This window comes from Tubulanus polymorphus, chromosome 9 (genome assembly GCF_964204645.1).
Source record: "Tubulanus polymorphus chromosome 9, tnTubPoly1.2, whole genome shotgun sequence".
NCBI lineage: Eukaryota > Metazoa > Nemertea > Palaeonemertea > Tubulaniformes > Tubulanidae > Tubulanus > Tubulanus polymorphus.
The window spans coordinates 455588-468614 of record NC_134033.1 but is presented as its reverse complement, the minus strand read 5'-3'; the positions used below and the strand labels follow the sequence as shown (position 1 = coordinate 468614).

General features: G+C 41.2%; 2 protein-coding genes and 1 non-coding gene across 10 annotated transcripts in view; 2 read left to right on the top strand and 1 right to left on the bottom strand.

Annotated features, from left to right (window-relative positions):
• The window catches only part of LOC141911383 (filamin-A-like), a 28561-nt gene extending 26248 nt beyond the window's left edge, over positions 1-2313 (bottom strand). For all 4 annotated transcript variants that reach the window (XM_074802380.1, XM_074802381.1, XM_074802383.1 and 1 more), the window contains exon 1: positions 1773-2313. In XM_074802380.1, the coding sequence (XP_074658481.1) occupies positions 1773-2106 (334 nt within the window). In that variant the 5' untranslated portion in view covers positions 2107-2313. The remainder of the gene's footprint in view (positions 1-1772) is intronic.
• A 413-nt stretch (positions 2314-2726) lies between these two features.
• LOC141911389 (uncharacterized) lies at positions 2727-12287 on the top strand. Of its 5 annotated transcripts, none has more exons than XM_074802394.1 (16): positions 2727-2866; positions 4526-4589; positions 5143-5286; positions 5369-5506; positions 5584-5712; positions 5854-5931; positions 6027-6159; positions 6456-6589; positions 7722-7863; positions 8420-8592; positions 8984-9040; positions 9288-9359; positions 10818-10904; positions 10992-11069; positions 11593-11643; positions 11933-12287. In XM_074802394.1, exons 1-16 carry the CDS (start codon positions 2837-2839, stop codon positions 11941-11943), a joined length of 1521 nt encoding a protein of 506 aa, XP_074658495.1. In that variant the 5' UTR covers positions 2727-2836; the 3' UTR covers positions 11944-12287. The 5 variants fall into 5 exon arrangements, with proteins under 5 accessions (XP_074658495.1, XP_074658494.1, XP_074658497.1 ...); XM_074802393.1 differs by having other exon boundaries at positions 5581-5712; XM_074802397.1 differs by lacking the exon at positions 2727-2866 and adding an exon at positions 3492-4202 and having other exon boundaries at positions 5581-5712.
• LOC141911447 (small nucleolar RNA SNORA15) lies at positions 4921-5048 on the top strand. The gene has a single exon (XR_012620055.1). It is a non-coding gene; the product is annotated as a small nucleolar RNA SNORA15 (small nucleolar RNA).
• Positions 12288-13027: the final 740 nt, after the last annotated feature.

Below are 13027 nucleotides of genomic sequence, written 5' to 3'. Positions count from 1 at the left end.
GATTCAAATAGGCCTATCAGATTTAACCAGACTAAGCCTATTTGGTGATTTTTAAAACCTCTGGGGCCAGTTTTATAGACTGGTATTACCTTAACCCGGGGGTTAACTTAATTCATTATCAATTGGTTTAACCCTAGGTTAACGGTAATATACCAGTCTATAAAACTGGGCCCTGGGTCTTAGTTAAAACTGTTAATAACTGAACCAATGAAACGTGGTTGATGGTCTGTAAGCCTAGGCAGGTGGATGGGTAGGTGGATGGGTAGGTGGATGGCTAGGTGGATGGACCGCGGGCTCTATCCACTATAGAGCCTGCAGTATGCAGTACTATATCAATGTGTGCGTAGCTGCTGCTGTTAGCACATAAAATATTCAAACAGCTCAATATCTAATTAACTATACAACTCAATTAGACACATATGCATAGGAGCAGGTAGCGTTATAGGGGTAACCGGGCCAGTCTCACCAAAACCAGCTTCATTCCAAATATATCTTCGACTTATATCAATATCGAAATTTTTTAAAATCTGAATATTTGTGATCAAGGAAACCACACCGAGCGTCAGTTGAATTAAAAACTATCTTTATCCAAATTCAAATTATAGCCTATGTTGAATTTGTAAGAAAGAGTTTTCAGTAGAAGGAATTTCAGGGGCGTGGACTGCAGTTAAAAAAGCGCACACTGTAGGAGTGAGTAATAGTATAGAGGCGACGAAAATCGCCGGAAAAAATATCGCTTTTCACGATCAATAAAACAAGAATTGAGAACGCACAATAGATGAGTACAGTCGGTACACGACTAGATTTCACTGACTATTAGAAATAACATTCCTAATAAAACCGTACAGGTTACACCCTTTAGACACCCATACAATGTAGGCCTATATGATCAGGGTGTAGTATTTATGTGGGTACACCAGGGGGCGCCGAGGAGACAGCTTGAACTGATAGACCTCGATGACCACAATAGTTAGGGCTACTAGATGTATAAGGGTAGCTACATATGGTGACCACTTTCCACCCATTTATAAATCCCTTGAGTTTATCCATGATTTTTTCATGTTATAACACAAATTCCCTGAGAGAAAACCAGAGAAATTTCTAGTTTTAAAATGCTACAATTCATTCATTTTTCATTGAATCACATAAAGAAACATGTGACCGACAACATTATCCAAATCCCTGAGTTTTCTGGGTTCTTTGCAAAATTTGTCAAATTTCCTGAAGAGTTTTCCCTGATTCACCAGGTTTTCGAGGTCAGCAGCCTTCCTGGTACAATAGAGCTGTGAATATGAGATGAGAGCCTTAAAACTGTGAAACCGGCTCAAACTGAAACTAAGCCTTTAATGATGATTTGCTCTCAAAGTACGTTTTAATAAATGTTGTGTTGATTTTTATCCTTCAGATGAAACTCTTCCCCTAAAACTGGACTCAAGATAAAACGCTAAGATGCGATCAGTCTCACCAGTTACGCAACTGAATTTGTTGGATCTAAGGCTAAAAATCGATGTTTCTCGGCGCTACTGAGTTTAAAAGTTGACCCGACCGGCCGCATATCTATCCTGTACATTACTTTTTCTAAAATCAAGATCAAGCTCTCAATATCAGACCTGGCAGTTATAGAAATGAACTGATTACGAATCTTATTGCAATTTACGAAAGTGACCCGGCCGAAATGGAGAAACAAGGTATCATATCATCTCATTTGCGTCTAAGAAATTTGGATCTAACTAAACCACGTAACTGGACTATAAACCGGACTGAAATCTTACCGATATTAACGAGTCGAACTCCATCTTCCTCCAGCGCTTTCAAAGCGACCGAAATATTCATCAGATACTGATGCGTATTAAACGGTTTCTGCGCGTAGCGACCGACTTTCTTCTGTTGTAACGCTTCGACCAGTTCGACCAGTTTCACGCCGTCGCAGAAATCAGCCGCCGGATCTTTAATCCCGACTCGACCGGCCGCTGCTAATTCCTCGTTAATCCAACGAGTCCACGTGTTCTCCTGGATCTTAATCCATTCTCCTTCCATCACCGACCCGCGGAACGACACGGCAGCGTGACCCTCCCGGGACCGAGCTCGGGACCCGATATCTACCATATTCTTAATTAATTCCAACGGATTTTACCTTAACCTTCTCGATTAAACAACAAACACAGCACCGCTGATCTAGGGTCGACCTCCAGTTTATCCGAATCGGATTATAATATCAACTGTGAAATTCGAACCGTTAGATTGCGACATTTGAGACAGAAATCCTGCTGGCGGTTCTCCGTATAGTACTGTACACTGCTCTCTCTCCCGCGATCAAAATCCGAACCAGGAAGTGATCGAACCGCCGCGATCTGTCAACAACAATAAACAAAATTTGAATTGAAATTGCTCGAGGATTAATCTATCCATGGTAAGCGAGGATCGGAACAAATTTCGGATTTTACTTAATTTGTTACGTGCATATTCAATTACCAGAAGAAAGGATTAATGATAAGACACCTAGAAATTAGATTCTGAATGTTGAATAATAGTGGGATTCGACCCCAATAATTTCCAGACCCTGGACCAATTTGCACTTTATTATCCAAATGTTCTGAATTTATGAAATAACAACCTTAGATCAACCATACACATAATGATAAAAGTGTGATAAGTTTACTATGAAATCATTATCAGATTTGAGTAGCAATAATGTGAATTTGTATTGTTTTGACCTATATTTGAAGACGGCGTGTGTGGAGCGATTAAGCGTCCATTTTGATAACAGACTCTACAGCAGTAAGAACCTACACGATTTACTGGCTTCGAACTTCATCAAATTACACAACAACGAATCATGCCACGAACTAAACAAGCAGCTAGAAGGGTAATTAGAATTAATGTGCATCGTCTTTTTGTATTTAAAACTGCCGAATTTTTCATTAATTAACGAATATTTATGATTTAAATGTGATGAATTTTCTCGTCTCGGGAGCGGGAGGAGGAACGCCCCGGTGTGGTGGTCTCCTCACACCACGAGGTGAGGAACACGAGGACGAGCTTTTGTTCTCATACAGATTCATCAATTCAATTATACCTGATTCAAATTGAAACTTAAATTTATAGATTTGATAAAAACGTTTTATGGAAAAATATTTTTTATGTTTTGAATTGTTGGATTTTGATGAGAATTTTGAGAATTTTTAAATTTTTCTGATTTAGCCCCATTAATTTAAGGGAAGCTTTTGGAATGTATTAGTGTATGTGAAACCTGCCTAACTAATTAGTCAGGGCGGCCACTGACCTGGAAAACTCTGTAAATCTGCAAAATCTAGAAAAGAATTGTGGAAAACTTAAATTAATGGAAAGTGGCCACACTGACCCAGTGAGAAAATTTTAGAGTTGTAAGAGCTTAGCTATCCTGCCCCCCCCTTGGCCGTGATGCTGAGAGAGCAGATACCTGTCCCCCCTCTGATGCTGAGATACCTGTCCCCCTGCTGAAAGGAGATACCTCTGTCTGAGATGAGGGAACAGTAAAACCCATGAGATGTAAAGATACCTTGTAAAGGGGCGGCTACCCTGCTGCCCTCTGGCGACTGCTATGTAGAGATGATGACGTATGGTCTGAGTTTCGAGATATGAATGTGACCCTCTTAATGCTTTGAGGCTTTATGAATGTGAAAGTAAAACAGGGCAGAACAGTTGAGAAGTGTCTGAGTTATGAATGAGATTTGGGCTCTATTCGAGTGCTACCATTGTACAGAGTTTAAAGAGGTTTGGCCTCTTGCGGAGAGGCAGGCCGGTGTTACCATAAAGTGTGTTACCGGAGGTTTGACCTCTTAACGAGGTACGGCTGCTTGAGGTTTTTTACGAGGTCAGAATATTGGCGTTAGTTACCTAGAGGAAGTACCGCGAGAGAAGTTGAGCCTATTTGTAGGTTCACGCGAGACAGTCCGAGTTGTCGTAGAGAGAATGGCCAGACTGTGCCGGATTTTAATAAAGTCCAAGGGCGTGAGTGATTTATGATTTAAATCTGGCAATCATCGAGCAACATAACGGCTAGGTGGTTTGACTGATGGTTTTTTCGAGAGTTGTTGATGATGATGATTGCCTGATTTGAGTTGTAAATCTCAGTTGTGTAATACTGTGTAGGCTAGCTGTACTGTACGTGTTACTATGGATATACTGGTGTCAATGGCCTCTCCTACAATTACACGCTTCAGGTGAGTAAGTTCTCCTCAACTCAGTTTTAAAGAGAGTTTATTATTTTTGTCGTGGTCGTGAGAAGCAGCGCGCGTATCGAAAGAGCGGTAGTTTGTTCGAAATCTGAATACGCTAATAAAACTTTTGTGTAAACAAAAAAAAAATCTTCGTCTTTTGATATGAAAATAATTAACGAAAGATTTGTTTTAGATTTGTTTTAACGTTGAAAGGTTCAGAGGTTTCAGCCGAGAGGAAACGAATGAAGAGTTTATCGCGTTTGTGACGATTGGATGGAATTTCTAGGATTCGAAATTAAAATGGATGTTTATTCTATCATTCGTAGGGAAGACAGTCGAAGAAGGCAGCACCAGCTAAAGTTGTACCCGAACAAGAGGAGGAAGATGAGGGTGAGTTCTGAAAATAATTCTCCCCTGTGGGGGGAGGGGGTGATTGTCATGGAGGTCTTGAAGCAGTTGGGAAACTGAGAGCAATCGGACCGGTCGCTGAGGGTACTCTGAGAACAATCGGACCGGTCGCTGAGGGTACTCTGAGAACAATCGGACCGGTCGCTGAGGGTACTCTGAGAACAATCGGACCGGTCGCTGAGGGTACTCTGAGAACAATCGGACCAGTCGCTGAGGGTACTCTGAGAACAATCGGACCGGTCTCTGAGGGTACTCTGAGAACAATCGGACCGGTCGCTGAGGGAACCTATTAGTCTCCACATGTTGTTGTTTCGCATGAATAAATTCCCGATTATTTTACTCTATAGATTATCGGGCCAGACATCGTGCTAAATTAAACTCTTCACTTTTCAACGAGGTCTGATTTTAACAGTTTGAATTTCGTCGTTTCGAAATTCAAACTGATCTCATGTTGTGAAACAGATATTTCTAGAGATATATAATAATTTCCGGGTCTGATTGAATTCTCACGCGTCACGTGATCTGTATTTCATAGTGATGGAAATTGAGCCGGTGAAACCGACCCCGGTTAAAAGCAAACCGGCCAACGCTAAAAAAGCAACACCAGCCGCGAAGAAAACCCCGGCTAAGAAAGTAGAAGAGTCGGACGATGACGATGAAGAGGAAAGTGAAGATGATGGTGAGATTTAGAGAGAATGATGACAACTTTCCTCCTCGGCGTGTATGAGTTTTATATTTGAATATTTTTGGTTGTGTTTTAGTAATTGAGTTAAACGGTAACGGTACAGCAGCAGTCACCGCAGCTGTAGAGGTTGAAGAGGAAAGTGATGATGATGATGATGAGGAAGATGGAGCTGAAGAGGAAGGTGATGATGATGATGACGATGATGATGATGAGGGTAAGATATCCGATGCCCGGCGAGGTGAGATCAATAAATTTGGTGAATTGATATTTTATGTGTTGTTTTTATAGAAGAGGAAAAGGAGGAGGAGACTGCGGCGAGTGAGGAAGTTAAAACAACAACAGCAGCTGCTGTCGATGAAGATGATGATGATAAGGAAGACGGAGATGATGATGACGATGATGAAGATGATGATGATGAAGGTAGTGTAATCATCCGGAAGATTCGTCGTAGTTTCTCGTCGTACTGATAGATGGCAGCACCGCGTTATAAACGGCAGGTGGCGCCCTCTCTCGTTCGCGCTTTGAGGCTCAATGTTTCATCGATGGTTTTTTGTATTTCAGCTGAAAGCGATTCAGAGACCGGAAAACGAAAGAGGAAATCACAAGACGAACAGCCGGCTAAAAAACAGAAAGTCGAAGGTACGTCTTGATCCGGCGTTCACGTCGCTTGGCAACTCGCTGGGTAATTACAACAATGTGTGCTGAATATTGTTGTTGTTGTTTGTTGTTTTCAGTACCGGACGAAGAGAAGCCATCTTTATTCGTCGGTAATTTGCCGTCTGATATCACCGAGGATAAACTGATGGAATTATTCCCGGAATCCGTCTGCGCTTTTCTACCCCCTAAAAATGAGGGCAAAAATATCAAGTAAGGCTTTATTTACACAACGCTCCCCCTGTAAACTCCAGCTCCCCCTGGTGGAGCAGTTTGAATTCAGATACTCCCTAGTGCTGTAGTTACTCCCCCTGGTGGAGCAGTTTGAATTCAGATACTCCCTAGTGCTGTAGTAACTCCCCCTGGTGGAGCAGTTTGAATTCAGATACTCCCTAGTGCTGTAGTAACTCCCCCTGGTGGAGCAGTTTGAATTCAGATACTCCCTAGTGCTGTAATAACTCCCCCTGGTGGAGTAGTTTGAATTCAGTGTGTCTGGCACTGTTTTGTAGGTTTGGTTACGTGCGTTTTGAAACTCAAGAATTGGTCGATAAGAACATCAAAGAGAAAGCCGGACTGAAGATCGGTGATAATGAGATTAATATCGACAAGGCGACAGAACGCAGGAAATCACGTGGAGCAACAGGTCAGTTTTATACTGCTGTCTATCCCTGACTGTCTGTCCTGTCAGTATGCTGTCTATCCCTGACTGTCTGTCCTGTCAGTATACTGTCTATTTCTGAGTCAGTTTGTATGTTATCTATTTTGTTTGAGTTGTGTTATTACACCTCATATTGTGTTCAATCTACCAGACGGATTGTCCGTCACAACTCTGTCTAATAGACAGAGTTTGTTAAGGTGTATTGAATCTATTTATTCTGTCTATTAGACAGTGTTGTCCGGTGTATTGAATCTGTCTATTAGACAGCGGTGTGGTATTGAATCTATTTGTTCTGTCTATTAGACAGTGTGTCTGTATGGTGTACTGAATCTGTCTAATAGACAGCGGTGTGGTATTGAGTCTATTTGTTCTGTCTATTAGACAGTGTGTCTGTATGGTGTACTGAATCTGTCTAATAGACAGCGGTGTGGTATTGAATCTATTTGTTCTGTCTATTAGACAGTGTGTCTGTATGGTGTACTGAATCTGTCTAATAGACAGCGGTGTGGTATTGAATCTATTTGTTCTGTCTATTAGACAGTGTGTCTGTATGGTGTACTGAATCTGTCTAATAGACAGCGGTGTGGTATTGAATCTATTTGTTCTGTCTATTAGACAGTGTGTCTGTATGGTGTACTGAATCTGTCTAATAGACAGCGATGTGGTATTGAATCTATTTGTTCTGTCTATTAGACAGTGTTGTCCGGTGTATTGAATCTGTCTATTAGACAGCGGTGTGGTATTGAATCTATTTGTTCTGTCTATTAGACAGTGTGTCTGTATGGTGTACTGAATCTGTCTAATAGACAGCGGTGTGGTATTGAATCTATTTGTTCTGTCTATTAGACAGTGTTGTCCGGTGTATTGAATCTGTCTATTAGACAGCGGTGTGGTATTGAATCTATTTGTTCTGTCTATTAGACAGTGTGTCTGTATGGTGTACTGAATCTGTCTAATAGACAGCGGTGTGGTATTGAATCTATTTGTTCTGTCTATTAGACAGTGTGTCTGTATGGTGTACTGAATCTGTCTAATAGACAGCGATGTGGTATTGAATCTATTCTGTCTATTAGACAGCAGTGTTGTATTGAATCTATTTGTTCTGTCTATTTTACAGATGCCCCGTCTGAATCTAAGATTCTGTGGATTAAGAATCTATCGTTCAATACGACCGAAGAAACTCTTGCGGAGACATTCGCCGATCTCAACGGTCAAAACGCTCGCGTTGTTAAAGAGGCCGGTTCTAACAGATCTCGAGGGTAAGTCTTTTTACGGGTTATCGTTTTACCGCTAGGTTACTTATCGGCCTCGGCGCCAATTGTCTCTCGGATTATCGCGTAGTATGAAAATGATGAATACTTTCTGAAGCTATTTATAAATGAAGCTTGTTTACAATGATAGGACTGATTCATACTACAACCTTCACCTTGACCCATTTCACTCCGACTGCTCCAGAATTCAATTTCTCCCCCTCCTCGGAGGTTTAGTCTGGTCCCACGGGCAATGATCTATGGCTCTGATCTAGTCAGCTTTAGCCAGTTGCACGGTCGTGACTTAAGTCCAAAAGTGGTCTTAAGACTGGTCTTAAACTGTTAGATTGGCTATAGAACTAAGTTGGTCTTAGACTGGTCTTAAGTCTAAGCCGTGACTATGCAGCCAGTCCCTGGTCCTTTGAGGTCCGAGATGAACTAAGTTTGGTTAAACGGGTCGCTATAGCGCTGCTTAATGTAGTATTGAAGAAATTGAAGCGCGGTAACTGAGTAACCACTGGCGACAACTGGTGGATTTATCGCATTGTTGCGTTTTTTTTTATAGATTTGGTTTCGTTGATTTCGATTCTGTCGATGAAGCGAAGGCAGCGATGGAGAAAATGAACGGAACAGAAATCGACGGTCGAGAAGTTCAGTTAATGTTCGCCGCTAAGAGAGGTGAAGGAGGTCGCGGAGGTCGAGGAGGAGGTGGAGGAGGTCGATACGGAGGAGATTCCAGTAAGTTTACTAGAAAAACGAAGTGAAATTATTTCTTAGAACTCACTGATACCTTAACCCTTTCAGTGGCGACTAATTAATATCCTATAGTGCTGGAGATAATTTGAAAATTTTGAAGAATTCCACCCTAGTGTGTGTTGAATAACTATAAATACATATATGCTATAGTGCCGGCGCACTATGCACTGAAAGGGTTAAAAACTCACCTTCAAAAATGGAAAATGCTTTTTTGTGCTTGATAAACTCTTTGAGCTAAATGCCTGAAACTCTATTGATTCTGAGAAACAAAACATTAAACTAAATCGATAGATTTGGTTGCTGGATTTTTGTATTGCCCGATTAGAAGATGGTTACTAGATTAAAAGTGCCGTTTCTGTCTCCTGTGTTGCAGAAAAATGTTTCAATTGCGGTAAAGTGGGACACATCGGACGTGACTGTCCTAGCAGCGGTATGTATCGAAATAAACAACTAGATTTATTCAATTTGATAAATCTTTAAATTAGATAAAGATTTGAGGGAGGGGTTTGCTCACTGGCGGGGGAGGGGGTACACGGCAAGCTTACTGGTAGGGAGGACAGTACGTATAGAGAAGGTTCCTTGTCGACTGGTAAAATAAGCCGGTCGACTAGCTAACTGGTCGACGGTGGTAGTTTGAAAGATGAAGAATGATTGATATTCGTGTCTCTTGTGTTCAGGTGGTCCGACGACTTGTTTCTCGTGTGGGAGGAAAGGACATATATCACGTGATTGTCCACGTGGAAGTGGAAGTGAGTTAGTTCACACACACACACACTGAGGCTTACATGTAGTAGTACTATACTCTCTTATCATTATACCTGTATCTGCAGCCTGCGACCCTCGACCCCTCTTTAACTCTACTGCACACAGATATAAGAGAAAATGGCTCCTGTTTCGCGAAGAAGTTACGCCTTATTCAGCGGCTGTTTTTTGCCTAAACTGGAACCAGATGATTTATAACTTTTACAATGAGAAATGTTTTGATGGTATTGTGCTTGTGGATGTTCAGATGTCAGTCAGAGGGTTGAATTAGGCTGTAGGTGGGTTGAGTTAGGCTGCAGGTATGATGTGGCAGGCTGCAGGTATGATGTGGCAGGCTGCAGATTGTATATATTGAGTCAGTCAGTCGGTCAGTAGTAGTTGTTGTATTTTTCATGTTGTATTATTATACACAACCTTCTAGTTTTATTCTCAATGAAGAATTATTATTATAATTTTATCTTTGCTTCCTTTCGGCGCATGTTTTAAAACAAGCATTGATGATGATGAGGACCCAGTTGCTCTAACTGCTGTTTCTTAAAACCGATCTGATCTCACCCTCACCTCGGTTTATTACAATTCAGAGAGTTCCGAATCGGTTTAATTTCACTCAAATCCTGAATATCTATGATGACTGGTATTTCATTTTCAACAGGGTCCAGAGATTCCTTAGTTCTTTAAAAAAATTCCTTTAAAACAGAAATTGCTTTAAAGGTTCTTGAAATCCTTATATTTAATGGCTGCAACTGGGCCCCACAATATTTAAAACCTTTCTAATTACCCTCTATTATTGCTTGCGCTTAAAGATTTCCGTTAAGCAAATTTTCATGATCGCTTTTAACTTCGCTTTAATTAAAGCTAAACCGGTTAAACTCGGCATAGTTAAAGCTAAACCGGTTAAACTCGGCATAGTTAAAGCTAAACCGGTTAAACTCGGCATAATTAAAGCTAAACCGGTTAAACTCGGCATAAATTGATACTGCAGCAATTTAGTTACTTGACATTATATAAACGAACGACCCAGTTAAAATAATCATGCTTCATTCAGTCGTCCCAATCCTGATATCCTTATGAAGACTAAGAATTATTCTTTGGAGTATAAAGAATTGACTTCAGTGAGGACTTCTTCAAATGATCACTCACACTTGAGTGTCAATTGAATTGCATATAGAAATAGTGACGAATCCAGTGAAGTGATGTCTGCGTGTGAACAGTAAATGTTTTATTTATTGTGTGATTCCTGTACAGTGGAACCTCGTTACAACAAACTTCACAGAATCAACGAATCTGAGATTCCACAACAAACTTCACGGAATCAGCGAATCTGAGATTCCACTGTTTTATTCACTGTATTTATCTCTGTGATAGATGCAGTTTGATCGTTGTTGTATTTGGTATTCAAGTTTACGTTGTAGGTGGCGTTGTTTAACGGTGTTTTATGTTTATAGGTGGCGGTATGAAATGTTTTAACTGCGGAGGTTCCGGTCACATGAGTCGTGAATGTCCGTCTGGTGGCTCCTCGCGCGGCGGTGGACGTAAGTAACAACTAGCGACATCTATTGATCCGTTTACTAACTACAACAGGAAATCTAATGAATATTCTCTTGTTCTGTTTGTTACAGGAAGTGGAGGCGGTGGTGGAGGCGGTGGATGCTTCAACTGTGGAAAGCCCGGTCACTTCAGCAGAGAATGCCCGTCTGGTAAGTAACACCTCTAGGGGGCGCTGTGTGTGGTATGAAACATGATGAACCTTTCACCGCCTATTTTGACCCGTGTGGCTGATACAATGATAGGACTGATTTCATACCTCCTTCTGTTCCTGGTGGGGTAGGGGTATTTATTGTGTTTTTTGGGGGGGGGGGGGTTGTAAGTGTTTTTCCTCAGCTGAATTAGTTGTGGATACAATTTTCGTGAGCACAAGTGAAGGCTGTCACAACTTCCTTCCACTTGGATTACCAGCCCTTGGCTGTGCGTAAATCATATTCACGAGGTTCAACTGTATGTGGCTTGAACAGTAGGTTTATTTACTCTCTAACTGAAATTCATTTCAAAACTGACTTCTGACTGAAGTATGAAAATGATGAATACTTTCTGAAGCTATTTATAAATGAAGCTTGTTTACAATGATAGGACTGATTCATACTACAAACCTGTCACCCCTGCCATCAGCGAATTGATCTCTCCCGCACTAATTGTTAATGAATGCGTCTGATTATTTTTCAGGAGGTCGAGGAGGTTATCGCGGAGGTCGTGGTGGCCGAGGAGGTCGCGGAGGTCAGTATTATTGATTAAACTCACTCAGTTCCGGGGGGTTTGGTTTTGGAGTGTTTTATATGAAATGATGACATCAACAGATGACGAGTCTAAAACTTGTAAAATAGTTAATGACGACAGAAACGAGGCATTTGTCTGAATATAAAACATCTTAACAAATTCCCTGCCTGTAACCAATCCCCCCTCTCCCCTCCCTTACTGACCATTCATCCTGAAAACTAAATCTTCTGTAATCATTTCCCTTTTGATCTAAATTTTACTAAAATAATGTTTTGTCTCATATTTTCAGGTCGGCGCTGAGATGCCCCCTTGTATTCCGAACGATGTTGAGATGGGCCCTGCTGCTGCGGCTGGCTCAGATTATTTGTTAATATTGTAAATAATTTTAATCGCGTTTTAATCCGAAATCGAAAATGATGATTGATGAATTATTGAACAATTTTTTGTTTTAGAAAAAAACTAAATCTTATCATGATAAAAAAAATGTTGTAATGTAATAAGGGCTGGGGCTGGTGTAGTGCTGGCCGGGGCTGGTTTAGTGCTGGCTGACTAAGAATCGATGTGTAACTGTTCTACTGCATTTTATTATGTCATTATATTTTGTATGCGAAAAAATACAAATATCTGTATCTGGAAATAGAAAATTTGAGTCAGTTTTTCGTTGAGATTTCTCCAGGCAGCAACAGGCTTTTAGAACAACCTTGTTCCTCATCTTCATCTTTTACCTGCACCAGGCATTGCGACATTGTGCAGCCTGGAACCTTCAGCCCCTTCCAACAATCTGGAACCTGCCACATCCAGACGACCTACAGATTGGAGCAACCTGGAACTAACAGGTTCCTGTCGGGGAGGTGCAGTGATAACCTGATAACCGATCATATCCTGAGAGTAATGGGTTGATGCACAATTCTAGCGGTACACGGTATTGGTCTCGAACCTAGGACGTCCCTACACGCATATGATCCTTATAGAAACACTAGATCGCCATCTATTGGAATATCCCTGAACTGACTTAACTCGACTTCGCTTTTGGTACTATGCTCAAAACCGTCATAATCATCGATCGCCATCTATCGGAATTTTAATGAACCGATAAAAACCACTTAGACCGGTTTATCTTGTACCCTGCTTAATCTGACTGTAATGTTCAAACGTTCTACGATGAGATTTGTATAAAAAAGTACCCTTCACTTGATAATGAGCCTGATATTAATGGAATGAGAGATCGTATCGAAAAGGGTGAGGTTGTGTCGTAACGTGAGGTTGTGTCGTAACGTGAGGTTGTGTCGTAACGTGAGGTTGTATCGTAACGTGAGGTTGTGTCGTAACGTGAGGTTGTATCGTAACGTGAGGTTGTATCGTAACGTGAGGTTGTATCGTAACG

Coding starts and splice junctions, on each gene's coding strand:
- LOC141911389 (XM_074802393.1), top strand. CDS start 2,837: ATGCCACGAACTAAACAAGCAGCTAGAAGG. Junction 5,287..5,368: donor AGAGGAAAGTGAAGATGATG/GTGAGATTTAGA, acceptor GTTGTGTTTTAG/TAATTGAGTTAAACGGTAAC. Junction 6,160..6,455: donor AATGAGGGCAAAAATATCAA/GTAAGGCTTTAT, acceptor ACTGTTTTGTAG/GTTTGGTTACGTGCGTTTTG.